At 39.9% G+C, this 18,629-nt stretch overlaps 1 protein-coding gene across 1 annotated transcript; it reads left to right on the top strand.

Moving 5' to 3' along the window:
* The first annotated feature begins 527 nt into the window (after window positions 1-527).
* LOC133796258 (uncharacterized) lies at window positions 528-1,743 on the top strand. The gene is made up of 3 exons (XM_062233731.1): window positions 528-751; window positions 1,084-1,501; window positions 1,591-1,743. Exons 1-3 carry the CDS (start codon window positions 528-530, stop codon window positions 1,741-1,743), a joined length of 795 nt encoding a protein of 264 aa, XP_062089715.1.
* The last annotated feature ends 16,886 nt before the right edge of the window (window positions 1,744-18,629 follow it).

An 18,629-nucleotide genomic window follows, 5' to 3' on the forward strand; every position in this document is an offset into this window, starting at 1 on the left:
GAGCTACCATTTGAACGCATGTGTGATGCAAGTGACTATGCCGTGGGTGCTGTTCTTGGGCAGCGAGTTGACAAGCTTCCTCATGTTATATATTATGCTTCTCGCACTCTTAATGATGCTCAACTTAATTATTCCACCACTGAAAAAGAGCTCTTGGCGGTCATTTTTTCCTTGGAAAAGTTTTGGTCATACTTGATTGGAACTAAAGTGATTGTTTATACCGACCATGCTGCTCTTCGCTATTTATTGGCAAAGAAAGAAGCTAAGCCTCGGCTGATCCGGTGGATTCTACTTCTTCAAGAGTTTGATTTGGAGATAAAAGATAAAAAGGGTTCTAAGAATAGGGTGGCGGCTCACTTGAGTCGTCTTATTCGGGATGAAGATAATTTGCCCATAGAAGAAAAATTTTCGGATGAGCAACTCCTCGCCATGCAAGAATTTATTCCTTGGTATGCCGACATTGTAAACTACCTTGCTTCAAAGGAGTTACCAAGTGATCTCACACAAGCACAATGGAAAGATCAAGCATGATGCTCGCCACTACATATGGGATGAACCTTATCTTTGGAAGCATTGTACTGTTCAAATCATTCAAAGGTGTGTACCTGAATCTGAATTTCGTTCCATCCTTGCTTTTTGTCATGCTTATGCTTGTGGTGGACACTTTGGACCTAAGAGGACAGGTCGTAAGATATTTGACAGTGGTTTCTATTGGCCCACAATTTTCAAGGATTCTTATGCTTATTGCAAGGCATGTGATCGTTGTCAACGAGTTGGTAATATAACGGCCAAGGATCAAATGCCTCAAACTCCTATTTTAATTCTTGAGATCTTTGATGTTTGGGGTATGGATTTCATGGGACCGTTCCCATCCTCTTTTGGCTATGAATATATTCTATTGGCAGTAGACTATGTGTCTAAATGGGTGGAAGCAATTGCAACTAGAACAGATAATTCAAAAACAGTAGTGGATTTCATTCGCTCCAACATTTTTGTGCGTTTTGGTACACCTAAGGCTATACTTAGTGATCGAGGCACTCATTTTTGTAACAAGAGTATAGAAGCATTGTTTTGACGCTATAGTGTAGCTCATAAGGTGATAGTTACTTATCATCCACAAGCCAACGGGCAAGCGGAGGTTTCTAATCATGAAGTCAAATTGATTCTTGAGAAAACTGTAAATCCAAACCGGAAAGATTGGAGTACAAGGCTTGATGATGCCTTGTGGGCATATCGTACGACATATAAAACACCTATCGGTATGTCACCTTATCGGTTGGTGTATGGGAAGCCTTGCCATCTACCGGTGGAGCTAGAGCATAAGGCGTGGTGGGCTGTAAAGAAGTGTAACATGGACATGGTGGCTGTAGGACAACAAAGAATGCTTCAATTGCATGAGCTAGAAGAAATACGCAATGAAACATATGAGAGTTTGAGAATCTATAAGGAGAAAACCAAAGCTTTCATGATAAACATATTCTTCGGAAGAGTTTTGTGGAAGGTCAGAAAGTTCTCATGTATCACTCTCGCCTTAAACTTTTTCCTGGGAAGTTGAAGTCTCGTTGGTTAGGTCCGTTCATTGTTACCAAGGTTTTTCCTCATGGAGCGGTAGAAGTTGTAAGTCCAAGTACCGAAAAGTCATTCAAGGTGAATGGTCAGAGATTAAAGCCATATTATGAATCAATGGAGGAAGAACAAGCTGCGGTGATTCACCTCATTGACCCGGTATATGTTGATGAATGAAGCATTAAGTCGAGCTAGCGACGATAAACTTAGCTGCTTTGTAAATTAGTTTTTTTTCATTATTTAAATTGAACATTATGTTTTTATTTTTGTTTTTGTTGAGGTAATTTTAGTTTAATTTCTGTACTTAGAACCGTGAAAATCGTGAAAAAAAAAATGAAAAAAAAATGAAAAAGTTTGAAAAAAAGGGGAAAGGGACTTAGGCCGCGGCCCTTTTATGAAAAAAAAAATGATGAGGCTTCAGAGGCTTTGCAGGCCATGGCGCACCGTTTGCAAGCCGTGGCCTACAGATGGAATTTTAGCAATCAAGATTCGCAGGCCGCGGCACGTCTTCTGTAGGCCGCAACTCTTTTTCCAGAAAATTGCTTCAGGGCAATTCAGGCCGCGACACGTTTATGATAGGCCGCTGCACATGAGAGACATTTTCGAAAAAAAGGCGTCAGGTATTTTGCAGGCCGCGACACACCATTTGCAAGCCGCGGCCTACGATTTCAACCTCTTTTTAATTTTAAAACAACTCCATATCATCATTTATCTAAACATCACCAAAAACCCTCATTCCCCTTTCTTCTTTTTCCCATCATTCTCATCACAAACCCCTCTCAATTCCTCCATTTCCCCTTGTTTCCATTACTCCATAAACACATCCCCATCTTAATTCCCCCATATCTCCATAAACACATCTCTACCTTAATTTCCCCACACTAATCCGAAATTCCCCACACTAATCTGAAATTCACACATTCTCTTTTGTTTGCTGCATTTCTTTCACATTTCATATATATAATCCAAGAAGGTTTGCACTCACATTCATTAATTTCATCAAGTAAGTTTTTCTATGAAATAAAATATTTGTTTTGTTACTTGATTACTTGAAGTGTGGTGTATTTTGGAAATATTTGTGTGGTAGTTATTTTGGTAATCCATGTCCTTTGTATTACTTTGATTATTAATTCATGGGCATTCTGATTTTTTGGGAAGTTTTGCTTCATGGTATATAATTTGTTGGAGATGGTATTTTTATGCACTCTATGTGTTTGATAAAAAGTTTGTGAGGAATGGAGTATATGGTTGGTGTATGAGTGTTCTTGGGGTGAGTTAAAATTTGTTATGTAGGAGTTGAGTGATGCATTGTGTCACTTTGACCTTGGATTTGGGGGCATTTAAACTTTGGTATGGATTAATGTTGGCCATTGTGGTATTTTTCTCTTAATCTTTTAATGACTAACAATGGTGTTGTTGGGTTCTTGTTCTTTATTTTTCTAATTTTTGAACAGCCATGGCTCCCAAGACAAATAGGAATCAAGCTTCTTCATCGACACCAATTCCATTCGATCCCCTAAAATTTGTGTCTATGGAGGCCTATGAAATCTACTTGAATGCCATTGCTCATGACAAGGCATGGGTCCCTGAGCGAGGATTTGATCTTCATATGCATCATGATCAACCTTTCCTCATGCATCAAATTGAGTCTCGGGGTTGGGAAAAATTATGTGCTCATCCTAAACCAGGCATTGGTCCTATTGTTCGTGAGTTTTATGCCAACGCTGTGGCTCATGAAAATTACAAGGTGAAAGTGTCCTTCAAAGCAGCTGATATTAATAGCTATTATGAGCTACCTCACTTTCAGTGTGATGGATATGGTGCGGTTAAAGATAATTTTGATCATCAAGCTATTATTGATGAAATTGCAATGCCGGGTGCTGTTTGGAATTTATATAATAATGGGGCTCCTTGCTACATCAAAGTCGCGTACCTGGATAGTAATACAAAAGCTTGGCAGCGGTTCATGGGGGCAAAATTAATGCCGACAACCTAGCTTGGTCATGTGGATATTCATGAAGCAATTCTTCTTTTTGCAATTCTCACTGACAAAACCATCAATGTGGGCCAAATTATTCATGCTTCCATCATCCGAAGTATGAGTGTAATGCCCTGGCTACCCCAGAACAGTTACGGTGAACGGTGGACCGGAAATTTGACTCACTACCTGAGTCCTTTGGTCAAAAACATGCTCTAAGTGTAATTAACAAGTTAAGGTATAAAACCAATAAAAAGGAAATGGATATTTTCATTACAAACTGCTCTGCAGAGCTAAACAAAACATTTACAAGTGGTTCTCAGTACAAAATGGTCATTACTGTTTTAAATTTACAATCCTGCCGACCTAAGCGGCAAAAATAGGGTGAACTCCCTAGTTCCTCTGAGAACTCCTTGGCCGTGGTGGTCAAGCGGCCGCATATGTACACATCACCACATCAACTCTCCACTCAAGGCTAGGTGAGCTTTTCTTTCCCTTTACCTGCACCACATAGCACCCATGAGCCAAAGCCCAGCAAGAAATCATAACACTTTATATAAACATTATTAAATGATTATCATTATAATCACACTGAGCATAAAGCTTTTAAACAAGTGAGTGAACATCACATGATTCAAGCGGGAGAGTGGCTGCTAGGTAAGCCACTAGCCTCCAAGTGCTTATCTCAATCATCGACCCTTGGGGTCGGTCTTGCATTAATGCTCTTTGAGTCATTCAATGCTAATAGTCGATTAGATCTAATCTCTGTTGGCTTGCGTGATCCACACTATGGCCGTTCTGACTAATGAGTCAGCGCTATGTAACCAGTGTCCAGTATCACTGCCGAACCTGACTAATAAATCACACCTTCACAGTTGATACTAGCACCTTTGCCAATTCTGACTGATAAGTCAGTACCATGCACAAGTGAGAAACATATGCCCAACATTCTATATCCAATCCATGTCCATATTACACAACCAACATGCCTCACGAGTATCCATGCATGTCACACTTGAGGTGCAGTTTTCTTACCTCTGGTTCGAGCTAGAATGAATAAAAGAACGACCCTGAGAACGATCAACATTTTGGTCCTTTAGCAGTTACCTGGTCATAACCAATTATGGGGTTCCATCAATAAAATGAACAATAAAAGGTTCCCAAACCAAAACCTAACCTCCGGGACATCGAACACTACTCAACCGGGTAGTAGGTTCAACCCCGAGGCCTTAGGCTTGAATCCCCATGCTAGAAACTCCATTTTGGCCAAAAATGCCTTAAGGGCCGCGGCCCTCCCCAGCTGCGCCGCGGCGCGCCTCCAAACAGAGGCGGCCAAACCCTGATAGGCGCCTTGGGCCGCGGCGCACCTATGCCATGCCGCGGCTCAACACCCCTTTCAGCCAAAAACCAGCAACGCACCAGAAATTTCCCCTGCGTTTTCCCTCTCAAACCAGCCCTTCAAACTGACCCTAAACCTCTTCCAAACACCCATTTAAACCTCCAAACATCACCCATAACTCTCCCTCATCATAACCCAAGTAAAATACCACAAAAACTTCCCTTGATTCCAACTATCCACACCAAAATCTAGAGCTGAAATCTTAAAACGAAAACAGAGCATACATGGAAACTAGTGGCTAAAAGCTTACCTCAAGTTCAGGTTATGGTGCTCTTCAACAGTGGAACACTCTCCCAAAGTATCAAGGCTTACCTCCCAAGCTCAAATCCTCAACAAGATCACAAAAATTCACAAGGAAGATGAAGGAAGGGGAAGGTACGGGAAGGAGAAGAAGAATTGTCTCTGTTTTACTCTGTTTATTCTACAGCCTCCAAACATCATATATATCCAAGCCAAAAGACTAAAATACCCCTAGGTCTTTTAAAGCTTCTAAAGCCACTTCAAGGCTAGTTTTGGCACTTTCCATTAACTCCGTTAATCATAATTAACGCTTCCCAATTCCCGCTAATATCAATATACTCAAACACCAATAATCCACATCCCGTTACCCTTTAATGCCCGGTAACACTCTAATCATTAAAACACCCCGAGACTCACCCCGAGCCCCGAGCTTAAGCCTGTTATGACCAAACCGATAATTAACATTCCTTGATCGTCTCATGCCAAATGGCTCGAACAAACCCACATCATAATGTGGTCTCAAGATATATCACCAACATGCGTACAAATAATCAATTTACCCTCAACGGGCCAAATTACCATCACACCCCTGTAATTAGAAATATGGGCTCACATGCATGCATTTCACATCATATCATAATATAATCAACATATACATGCATTTTATCAATTAATAACATAATTAAGCAAGTATGGCCCTCCCGGCCTACTGTTCACGCCGTTAAACACAATGGAGAATTCGGGGCATTACAATGAGCCAAGTGACGAATGGCTTTTATGTTCCCTCATTGATCACGACGTTATGTAAGAAGGCCGGTGTTCCTTGGGATGAGTCTGAAGACAAGGTGCATCCATTACGCATCATTGATCATAATACCCTTGATCGATTGAAGGGGAAAACCGCTGTTCAAGTTAATGATCAAGGCCAATCTTCTATTCCGGCCCCTGTTCCTCCTCTGCACGATAGTAGAAGAACTACTCAACAACGCTTACAAGCTTTGGAGCAAGAGGTTTATTATGGCCGACTTGATATTCGGGCGAATACTCAGCATATCCTGGATCACAATCAGAGGTTTGTGGAATATGCAAGCTATCAGGATATTTGTTATAGGATGGATCAGGTTCGTTTGAATGTGGATATGTCTACATATCCACCTGCTCCTACTTGGTTGCAGCCATACCCACCACTGGTTCCCATGCCCATGGTGCCATATCAGGCCCCTAATGATGAGGATGTTGCTGGCGCGGCAGATATGGATATTCCTGAGGAATGATGTGTTATGAGAGAGTTTTTTCTTTCTTCTCTTTTAATTTATTTTTTATTTTATTTTATTTTTTTTCCTAAGTCCATTGAGGACAATGAACTGTTTAAGTGTGGGGGGGAAAGAAATTTTATGTTTTGTTCTGTTATGTCTTTGTTAATTTTCTGTTCTTTTTGTTTTATTTAGTGTCTGTTAGTGTTCAGTTGTGTTGGTCTTGTTGAAAGTATTGGTCGATGATGAAACTTTGAATTATGCTTAAAGTGATGTCAGATAATGAGGAATTTTGTATGATTTGTGTGCTTGACTCCTATGTGAAATGCTATTTTGATTTATGTTGTTTTTTTCGCTCTATGCACGATTGAATTCACCACTTAAATGTGTTGAAAAAAAATTTATGCTTGTTGAAAAAAAAAAAAAATTTAAGTCCCAACCACTATAGAAATCATTAATCAATTGTTTGAGGTGAAATCATAAGTACACATGATTAGGAAGATGATTAAGGCAGTTCTTTGGATCGTTTGAGCCATTCAAGCCAACCTATTATATGATAATCCTTAGTTTCCCATGTTTGGGCCATGATGACTATTTCTTTTCTTCTATGAACCGAAATTTTTAACCTTATACTTCCTGGAAAAATATTTCTTTTTGTAACCCATTACACCATGGTTATTTATATATGATTTGATCTTGTGGGATGGTTTGTTAAAAAAAAAAAGGGGAAATACTTATGGGGTATTTGTTTGGTTGTAATTTGTGTATGATCTCTATTTCTCTCCTTGGAATATTATGAAAAAAAAAACAAAAGAAAAAATGATTTGCAATGAAAGAAAATGCATATATGCAAATTTTGCAAAAGTATAAGTGTGGGGGAAATAGTGAGATCATTATTGAAAGAAGAGTAAGAAAAAAAATAGGTACTTCTTGATTTGTATGGGAAAATTTGGGGCAAGTTCAAAGAATGAAATTGATGTATGCTATGGTGTGATTTGAGCTTAAATGTATCTTTCTCAACTACCCTTAACCTTAGCCTTACATTACAAGCCTATAAAGACCTTTTGATTTTTGATAATTGTGTGTTTATATTAGTGGAGAATGATTGGTTAATGTCTATGGAGTGGATGCTTTTCATTGAAAAACATTTTGGTATATAGGGACTGATTTAAAAGAAAATTATTTGGCAAGTATGGATTAAATTTGATGCATTTGAGTTGGTGTTGTGATTAAGTGCTTACTAAATTATTTTTGAAAAGCAAATGGTAAATTACATATGGAGTTGAAATTCTAATGAGTATGAAAATCTGAATTGTTTTGGCATTACTTATTTATGTGATTCTCAGAGACATTCAAGCTTTTGACAAGACCTTTGTTTAGTGAGTCTAGATTAGTTTGTTTTATTTTTAGTTTTGTTATTTTAGTGTTTTGCTAAGGGACTAGCAATATTCAAGTGTGGGGGAATTTGATAAGGTCATTTTTGTATTAATATTTGTTAAGTTTTTCTATGCTTGGATGGTGTTATGATAGCATTTTTAATAGTTTTAACTAAGTTTCGTGATTCTACAACATATTTTCTACGTTGCGTTTTATGATGATAAATCTGACATTTTGATGGCAAGTGTAGTTAAAATAAAGTTTTAGGAGTATTCAAAGCTTTCGGGATTGAAATGTGGAAGTGGTGGCAACGTGGAAGCTATCTAAGATCAAGAATTGAAGAAATTGGAGGTAGGCCGCGGCTCAAAAAACTCAGGCCGTGGCACTTTAAATCGAAATTGCACTTTCAGAATTTTTTCTTCCAGACAGGCCGCTGCGCATAAAACTCAGGCCGCTGCCTATGGTGCCAGGCCGCTGCGCGTAATTTCCAGGCTGCTGCCTAAGGGACAGATTTAGGCACAGATTTTGTTCTAGGCCGCGGCTCGCGACGTCGTTTTCAGATTTTTTTTATTACATTTTTAATTAGAATTTAATTGAGACTATAAAGGTTGATTAGGGTTAATTTAAGGGGGATCTTTATGACGTTTTTAAGAGAGAAAAAGACTGAGAAAGGGCTGAAGAGAAGACTACAAGACTACATTACTTTTGTTCATCAATCTAGTTTCTTTTCTTCCCTTAATCTCTTTAATTTTAATTATAATTATGTTTGTGATTATGATTACTATTATGGAGTAGGTTCTTTTTAGGTTAAGGGTTAATTCAAAACCCAAGACATGAATTCTTGATTATTGATAATGAATATTGTTCTTCAGTTTCTCTCAATATTAGATTGTTTATATTTTTCCAATTGAATGTTATGAATCTTGTAATTTCTTGTTAGGTGGCCAACTAATTAAGGTTTTACATTGTTCAATTGTCATCTTAGAATTACCACTCATCTAATAGTTTAGGATTCTAAGTGTATGTGATAAATTACAATTGATAGTTATGTCAAAAGAATTGTTGATTGTGATGAAAAATAGAACCTAGGTTAAATGAATTATATGCTTCATTAATTTATTGCCTAGATTAACTTGTTTCCATAGGACTTAATGCTTTATCTAAGTTAAATAGATTGTATGCTTCATAGATTTATTGCTTAGATAAAATAGTTAATTATTGAGCGCTTCGCCTTGATTACTTATAATAGGGAGACTGGGATAATTGACTGCTTCAGCGTTATCTGCGGAGTTAATAGTTTAATTGAGAAATTGGAATAATATTTATTATTAGTGATTATGAATGATTGTTGAGGGTGGAGATTAACCTTTAACTGATTCTTAATATCATAATATCAATCTTTAATTGCTTTCTAGTTTATGCTATTTAATTTTGAGTTAAAAATCAAAATCCCCTTTTAAGTTTTAGTGTTAATTCTTGAATAATAAAGTGAACGATAGTCCTCGTGGGTTCGACCTATGCTTGCTATTATACTGAAATAATTTGAAGTATTGAAAGAAAAATCATTGTTAAATTTGTGTGGTATATGACAGCCATCATGAGACTTAACATCTTCCTAGAGGTTTATATCGTGCATTATCCACCACGATTTAGAGAAAAAATGAGAAGACCCACGATCTCATAATCATGGGGAGGTGGACACATATCTCCACTACCTGATAATCGTGTACCAAACCACGATCTCAGTATTATTGGTCATGTAACAACCCTGGGTACTATAAATAAAGGACCCAGGGCTTCATTTCAAGGGATGGCTTTTTCTGGAATTTTTGAGATCTGAAGAATATTTGGGGAGAAATTCTGGGCAAATCATAAACGAGTGCATACTCTTGTTCATAAGTGTAATTGTCGAGTGATTCAATACTAAAAGCTAAGTGGATTAGGTTATTACTGTTCATTAGAATAGGGCCGAACCACTATAAAATTTCTGTGTGTTTACTTAAGATAATCGTACTCTGTTGTTTATTCTATTTATTTCGTTCAAAAGGTATCGTATACTGTACATACGACCGTTGGCCAATTTCACAGGTCAACACATTGAGTTCTTGTTCTTGTGGAAGTCATGTTACGTCGAATTTGTAGAACCAACAGTTTAAAACGGTTTGAGTTCTTGTTCCCGTGGCAGTCATGTGTATGTTGAATTTATAGAACAAAGTGTTTAAAACAGTTTGAGTTCTTATTCTCGTGGCAATCGTGCTACGTTGAATTTATAGAACCAAGTGTTTAAAGTGGTTTGAGTGCTTATTCTCGTGGCAATTAAGCTACGCTTAATTCATAGAACCAAACCAAACAAAACAGGACCTAAGTTTTTGGTTCTCGTGAATGAAATATTACGACAAACTAAAAGAATCAATGGTGTCTAAAATGTAATGCAAGCTGCATAGTTCTTAAACGGGAGCATTTTTTGTCTATAACCCAATAAGCTATGGAATGCATGCCTACTTAGTTTACAAATCATAAACATCCCTCAGGGACCTCGTCCACTAGGTCGATGACCGGGTCTGTTCTCGAGGCACCCTCTGGCTGGTGGACCACAACTTGGGCTGCTTCGGTAGATGGAGTTGCCTCAGTTGCTTGAGCCACCTAGCAGGGGCAGTCACCTCAGTAGATTGGATGGCCTCGGTAGACTTGGTCGCCTCAGCCATTTGAGCCACTTAGGTTGCCTCGGCAACTAAAGCAGCTTCCACAGCCTGGGTCGCTCGGAGACGCTCTTCAAAGAGGAGTCTATACTTCTTGGGCTCTCCAATGAAATCCAATCTTATGTCTTGGTTATGGTACTAGGCCACGTAAAATGCACCCTCGGCAATTGTCTCATCTTATGTCTTTAGCTTGTCCACCTAACACCGAGAGGACCTATTCATCTCCATGGCTTGGAGGGATTTTCTCTCCCCTATTGAAGCTCGGTTTGGTAGCCTCCTTAGTGTGCTCCTGAAGCTGGGAGTTTTCAAGGACCCTTCGGGTGACCTCGGCTGTGGCCTTCTTTGTCTCTTATTGGGCTCGTTGCATACCCTCCGTGGCCATCTTTGCTTCCTCTTGGGTCCCGCTGCATGTCCTCAGTGGCCTTTTGGACAACCTCTTCAAGCTCCCGACAACATTTTTGCTCGGCTTCTAGGGCAGCCTGAACTCGGGCGAGCTATTCTTGAGGGCCTTGGAGCTTTTCCTCGAGGGAGGTTATCTTGTCCTGGGTTCTCTGGAGTTGATATGACTTCTCCATGATGATGTCTCCCAAGCGTTGGCAAGCCAAGGAAAACTGTAGAAAAGGAAAAGGTTAGCCAAATGCATTGCTGAATTAAATTAGAACATTGATAATGAATGACTTACCCAGACAGAAGTGTACCGACACAAGGCCACGAGAGAAGCCTCATTGTTGTCGCCCAATTGGGCGAAACTTTGAGCGGTCAACTCACACATAGTGGAGCTAACCCCCTGAAATAACCCGACAGTGAGAGGGGCGACAATCTCCCATAGCATGGCGGAGAATAAGGTCTCCAGCTCAGCCTGACCTATCGGAGGAATGACTGGTCTCTCTCGAGGTGACTTCATTTGGCGAAGGGCCTCCACTGTCTCGTGGAGAGCCTTGTTTCCTTCCTCCAGACTTGCTTTGAAATGTTAAAGCATCCTCTCATATTCCTCCAGCATGGCCCCCTTGTACTTCTAGTGGTACACTAGAAGATGGACCTGGGGTGGAACCATCTCTTGTTCTGAGTCTTGCACTGTCTCTACTGGCCCGGGTGAGGAAGAGATCTCCAAGATCGCGAGCAAGTCAATCGCAGGAATTGCTGCAGGGGGAGTAGTATCTCTATACCTCTTGGCTGTAGGAGAGGGTTCTGGATGCTCCCAAGGATGTGACGACCCTTCTCCCACCGAAGATCTTGGGGGTTGTCCTAGCCTCAAGGCAGACAAGGCAATATCAACTAATCTCACATGAGCTGCAAGAACAAATCAAACACTTAGTGTATATTCTCCACAATAGGGTAATGGAATAAAATAACCTCCTCGGAGGCCCACCGTGAGTTGAGACTCGGTGCAGGCATTGAGGGTGTCTTATCCTTTCTCTGATCTCAAAACTCATGTCGGTGCCATATTGGCAAAACCAGACAGAGTTGAAATACTTCACTCGGTCTAAGGGTATGAAGCCCTGAGAAGGTGATTGTCTCCTCAGGCGATGGAGATACACGTCTACTAATGTAACACCATGGATAACCAAGATCGTTACACCGTGTGTTTGGAATAGTGCAAGACTCGCTAATCAAGTCATTTAATTCAAAATGTGTTTCTGACACAAGAAGATTAGGTTTCAAAGAATTTTGGTTATAAACGATTAAACTTTATTAAAAACAGATGTTTAATGCATGGGATCCCAAATCAGGGTTTAAATAACGTAAATACAAAATTCTTAATTACAAGTAAATAACCGAGCCACTCTAATGGCAAAATTTACGTTTTAGGTTCCCATTCCTGTACAAATCCTCAACCGTGGTGGCCGAGCAGCTGACAATGTACACCTCGCACCCAGAGCTCTCCAACCCATGGTCAACTTGTCTTACCTGCACCATGTAGCACCCGTGAGCCGAAGCCCAGCAAGAAAACATAATATCATAATATAACAGTATTAACAGCTAACAGTTCACAGAGCATAGTCCAATAACCACAAAATATTATTTGGTTCCATCAAGCCATAAAATTCATTCAAAGCAACACACTGATCAATAACCATTAATCCAGCTCCAGATACTCGTTAGGTCACAGACAATAATCCACAATAAACACATATCAAGCAATAACTAGGGTTAACGCTCGCAAGCCGCACCCTCTGTTTAACTCACTGCCTTCGGCTCGCTTAGGCCAACTCCAGTGACATGCCCACTGACTCCGGCCAGCTTAACCGAGCTCCGTGAATAAAAAGTTTTCCTCAAATACCAGTGTCCGAGCCGCGCCATATGCGCAAGTGTGGATTTCGGCACCCTTAGGCCGTTACCACATGTCCCCGTGCATAATACTGCCTTATGACATTCATACGATTATAGGGAACTCTTAGTCCCAACATATTCACATGGTTAATTATGATCACATAATAATACATTCAATTATAGGGAACACTTAGTACCATCCTATCCACATACACAGGTGCAGTTTTCTTACCTTGATTCCAAGTGCTTTAATTAGAGAGGACGACCCCCGAGCACGATCCATTCCTGAGCCCTAGCTTATCACCTAGTCACAACCAAGATAATGGATTCCATTAATATTCACATATAGGTTTTCATGTACAAAACTAGCTTCCGGGAAGTCGAATCCCACCAAGCACGGTGGTGAGATTGATCCCGAGCACCCTAGGCTCGATCCCCGTACTTTAAAACCTTGAACGTTCAAGTATGCGTCTAAGGGCTGCAGCCCTGCCCTCAAAATAGAACCAAGGCCCTCCCTGAAAGAAGATATGCACCGCGACCCTTGCCTTGGGTGCCGCGGTGCTCCCCCTTAGCCGAGCCCTCCTGGTTCATCTTCATCCTAGGGCCGCAACAACCTACTAGAACCCCATCTCCAACTTCTGAAACTCAAGAACCTCAAACACTCAAACTAACCATTGAAACTCAGATTAAAACCACTAAACCATGAATTGAAACTTACCTCTTCTGCTGAACCACTTCACCAAGTCAAAACCAAGCTAATTCCCAAGCTTTCCTCCTTAATTCTGTCTTTAAACATCAAAACCATGTTTACCTCAAAACCAAACCAAAACCCAGAATTTATAATCATAGAAAAGAAGATTCAATGCATACCTTAGTGTTGATTCTATTCCTTGGATGATTCTTGAATTAATCCCCAAAGATCCAACCTCAATTTCCAGAAATTCCCAGCTTGTTTCCCTTTAGATTTCAGTGTTCCTTTTGCCTTGTTTTTCCTTAAGAGAGAGTAGAGTATAGAGCTGAAAAAAAAGTCGGTTTATTTTCCTCTAGGGGTTTCCTTAAGTTTATCTTATCTGCTAAGTTAATTCCCAAGGCTCGGGGTGTCGGAACCGTCCCCGAGGCCAAAACAGTAAAATTCCCAAATATTTCCGCCTAGACTTTCTAACCTCGAATATTTCCATATATTTATTTTCATAACTCGATAGTCGAAATAACTACCCGATACCTATAATATCCCTGACTTATCCAAAGTCAACTATTAAACCCCTTTGTGACTTCTCCTGCTATCAAGCTCTAGGATCGCCTCGTGCCGAAAGTTACAAACACACACATATGCTTATATATATATATCCACCTATCCACATAATAATGTGGTCTCAACAATTTATCACACACATTCACATATATGCCCTAACGACCAAAATTACAATTACGCCCTTACCATCCAAATAGGGCCCGCATTACTTATCCAATACCCATATTCATGCTTTCTTACCATTAATTCTCTTAACCTCCAAGTATGCCCTCCCGGCACACTAATCAAGGCCCTTAAGCCTTAATAGTAATTTTAGGTCGTTACAACTATCCCCTCCATATAATAATTTCGTCCTCGAAATTTACTTGAACATGTCAGACAGTAAACCTCATATCTTTGACTAAAATTCCCAAGAACCAACGCCTTTATTCTTAAGCTTCGATAATACCCAAACACGAGTAACCATATCACTTCATATGATCTCAATTGATAACTATACCTCCTTTAACTTTTACTCGCACACCAGATCCGCTGTAATTCCAGAGTCTGTTAATTCTCAACGATCTCTTCATTGATCTATTCTCAATGCCAGAAATACTTATGAATCATCACCCTTACCAGAGTAAGATTAGCTCATCGACCCTCGGCCAAACCCTTGTTACGATCTTAGAACTCTTGTCGAATCGGGAGTTAAATTTCCCCTTCCTTCCCAACTATCATGCTCTTTCTTGCCGTCTAACTCGGAGAGATACAAATCTCTCAATCCTTTACTTCGCATGGTATTCCTTGCTTTTATCTTACTAGGTTCTATGCCATGTCATTTTGACTATACTCCAGCATCCAATACCGTGACTGTCACATCAAAGAATACACTTCCCTTGATATCCCAAATGTTGCACATTCAATGCCTAATCCCTTAACATAATTGCTAAGCCCTTAGGTTGCTATCTTATCCACAATTAATCAGCAATTCCAGATTCCCACTTTATTTCCTTCGTTCTTTGGTCCCTTTCCAAAACTCAGAAAGTTATGGAGTCTCAATTTAACGTTATCAATGCTCTATTGCATTACTAATTAAACGAATCAAATTATGCCATCTCATTCAGCTGAGTTACAACTTCTTCTCTGTTCAATCACCTTATTTACAGTCTAGTGTGGTCCATTCCTATAGTCCACCATCATATCATTTTACCTTTCAATATTCGTGCATCCCAGATTCTACTGTCAGCTAAACCTCCCAGTACAACAAATCCTAGGAGATGAAACGTTACCCACTTATAATTCCCATTTCCACACCAAGCTCTCCTTGGACCATTCATTCAGTCCTTGTACCTTAACTTATATAATACCCATAGGGTTCTTCCCTGTTTCCTCAAAACCATCACTCTGGACTCCATTATCCAAAGAAAACATATATATTCATTACCACACACTAATATTATATCAATCTCAATCATTACCTTATCCATTCCGTGGTAAACTATGGCGTTCTTTTTTAACTGACACATACCTTTTAGGTAAGAGATCCACCTCTAATTAAATCTCCTCCTTGTACAGTTGAGGACTTCTAGCGTCAACCATCCATCTACTGCATTCCATGAAATTCTGGTCTCAAGATTATCTTTCTTACCGATGACCAAACACTCAAGTACCTCACACTATACATAAACTGTCAATTTAACACTCCGTGTGTATCCACCATATTCCCATTCTTTTACCTCCCACGAGGCTCAATCTATCCTTGCGTCAGTCTGAGCTTGGGCATGCCCTAACCCGTGGTATACTCTCACAATTTTATATCTTTACCAGAAATTCGCTTCTTTATGCTACTCTTCCATATCCAACCATAACACATGTATTCCTGTTTCACCAAGGGCTAATCAATTCTTACCCTGTCTTCTGCACTCTGATTGACACTATCTATTCAGTCTAACTTCAAGTTTTACTGTTCCTCCCATCCCTGGTGTAGTTGTCTGCGGAGATACTTATGTGATAGATGACGCGCTTGCCAGTCTTGTTATGCTTCCTGTTCCTCAGACATTCTTCATTAGCTTCTTCGTGGTTTCAAATCAATACCTGTCCCTTCTTCTTGTAGTTCTTCTCTGAGTACCTCTGGCGAAATCCAAACTGGCACTTCATAGAACCTTACCTGTAACCCTGCTTCCTCGGTGCTAACGTCTTCAGCATAATATTCGTTCGCTTTTCATTTCTGTCTAGGAGTAGTCCGATATATACCGCTCTTGAACTTGGAAGGAACTGGTCCACACCGTTCTTATATTCTCTGCTTGAAGAACTTACCCGTGCTGCTGAAGATTAAACCAATTTGGGATCTTTGTCACCAACTCCTCACACTCTACTCGGTACAAGTAAAAATTCCTGGAATGTCTCTTTCCTTGATCCTCAGCTGGTAATAACCAGATCATAGATCAATTCCTGGAGACATTGTCTCGTCTTGTACCCAGCCTTAAAATTTTCATTCTTAACCGACGATACCAACAATTCTCGCTATACAATGCTCTATCTGATTCAAGGTTAAACTTCTTCGGTTGCCTCAGTAATTCTTTCTGTCGAGCTATAACCGTCTTCCATAATGCTTCTAATATCAAACCTATTCATAGTCCAGTCCTGAAGTGTACCCATTCCTTCTCTATACCCATCTGAATTCCTACTAGTCAGCTTAGTTTCCATTCAGTCAAATTATTAGCTTCCAGGTGATATCCCCTACAATCCATGGTTACCTCTCAGCAGATTAACTCTCTCACTTTGACTCATGTTGAAGCTTCCATAAAACGAGCTCTATTGCTCTCACTACAAATCTATTAATTACTTGTATCCCAAATCCTCTGCTAGAAGTTTCTAATTCCTCCCCAATAAATACTACTTTCTTTAGCCTTTCGCACTGTACCCTTAAGGCATACTTCCTATGCCTGAACCTTTCTTGAAAGGTACTCAACACTGAACTCTTCCAGTTCGTTATGTAACCAAAATCATAACTATCTAACCCACTAGTCAATCTCAAGAAACTAGCCTCGAGCTTCAGATGTAACAAGGCATCCCAGTCTTCCTTTCCCTCACCATAAGAAAGACCACCCTAACACATCGTACTATCTCATGTAGAAGTTGTGCCTTCCCCTGACATCCTTTCAGGTAACATCCTCTGCCTTAGGTGCATACCAAATAACCTCACCGGTTCTCGTCACCAGTCTGACAACTACCTTTGCAATCAGAACCCCTTTTCTATCACAAACTGGGTGTCATAGCACTGTCTGGAGTCCCTCTACCTCGATAATCGAGAATCTGTCCTTACTGAGTTCTACCAATAGAAGTACTATCTTTTGCATCCCTTGCCCTGCAGCATTCACGCTTGATACCTCATTCCACATATCTCAAGTCACATGGCTCTCTCCACTGCTCAAATACAACCGAAGATCCAATACATTGGAGCGGCCCTGTCACCCTGGACCATTCCAAAAATTTAACCTTTACATGGCTCATCATTCCCAATTACCACCACTTGTATATTTTTTTTCCAAAATGAAGTATCCAACTCCTAATAGTCATTAACACATATTATCATTGTCTAATCATCTCAAATCAAGCTCATAGATTTATTAATCTCCGCAGCTCAGACTGTGTCCTTATAACTTCTTTCGTCAAATTCCCATTTAAGTTCTTTCCCATCCATCATACCAATACCTCAGTCTAAATATCATCATTTTTTTCCAGCATCCTTCTGCCACAAGTACTTAGCACAATTCCTTAGTTATGACCTCTCACCTTTATATCACCAAAAATGAAATCAGCTTTGCCCATCCACTAAACAATTCTTAAACAAACCCAAACCTTCCTTTCCAAACCAGAGGATAACGCCTTTTAGGCCTTCCATTTAATATTTTTTTTGTCCGTCTGTATCCCTATACTGAACTAACACCATTACTCATACACTAACAAACATCTCTGCGACTTCCAGGGTAGATGGAGGTTTCCAACCCCAGTCATCATCTGCAACCCTCCTGTATTACGATGCCAGGTCTACGAAACCATCCTGTATGCAAACAATCTGAGTTCATCTGCCACTGCTGGCTAAACTTCTCAACCCTGAGGTTCACACTCCGAACCAAACCATATCCAGATCCAAGTAATCACAATATTCATACACACATAGAACATAATAAACATTAATTCACATTTCTATGCACTTAGCTACCAAATTTATTGCTGCCACGTTTATTCACACCTTCTCATGCTTCCTATAAATCAATAGACAAGCATAGCATATAAATTCAGCTTGGGCAATCACCCACAAGCATCCAAGATGCAATCCAACATTCCAATATTCATTCACATGCAACAACAATGCTAATCAGCACGCCTCCATCACATGCTCCCTATAGTCATACAACAACAATACAACAATGCAATAGTCAAGGGCCAGGCCCTATCAGTTCTCATGCTCCCTATAGTCATACAGCATAATACATTCATATTTTAATCAAAAGCTTAAGCATATAGTCTCAAATATTCAATCAAAGAACCCTGAGTTGAGCTTGTCTTCAACGACAAGTGTACATGTCCAGCCTATCTCCAGGAACCC

The sequence above is a fragment of the Humulus lupulus genome, chromosome 8, assembly GCF_963169125.1.
Source record: "Humulus lupulus chromosome 8, drHumLupu1.1, whole genome shotgun sequence".
In the NCBI taxonomy this organism is placed as follows: Eukaryota; Viridiplantae; Streptophyta; class Magnoliopsida; order Rosales; family Cannabaceae; genus Humulus; species Humulus lupulus.

Coding starts and splice junctions, on each gene's coding strand:
- LOC133796258 (XM_062233731.1), top strand. CDS start 528: ATGATGCTCGCCACTACATATGGGATGAACCTTATCTTTGGAAGCATT. Junction 752..1,083: donor ATTCTTATGCTTATTGCAAG/GCATGTGATCGT, acceptor TTGACGCTATAG/TGTAGCTCATAAGGTGATAG. Junction 1,502..1,590: donor TCGGAAGAGTTTTGTGGAAG/GTCAGAAAGTTC, acceptor ATTGTTACCAAG/GTTTTTCCTCATGGAGCGGT.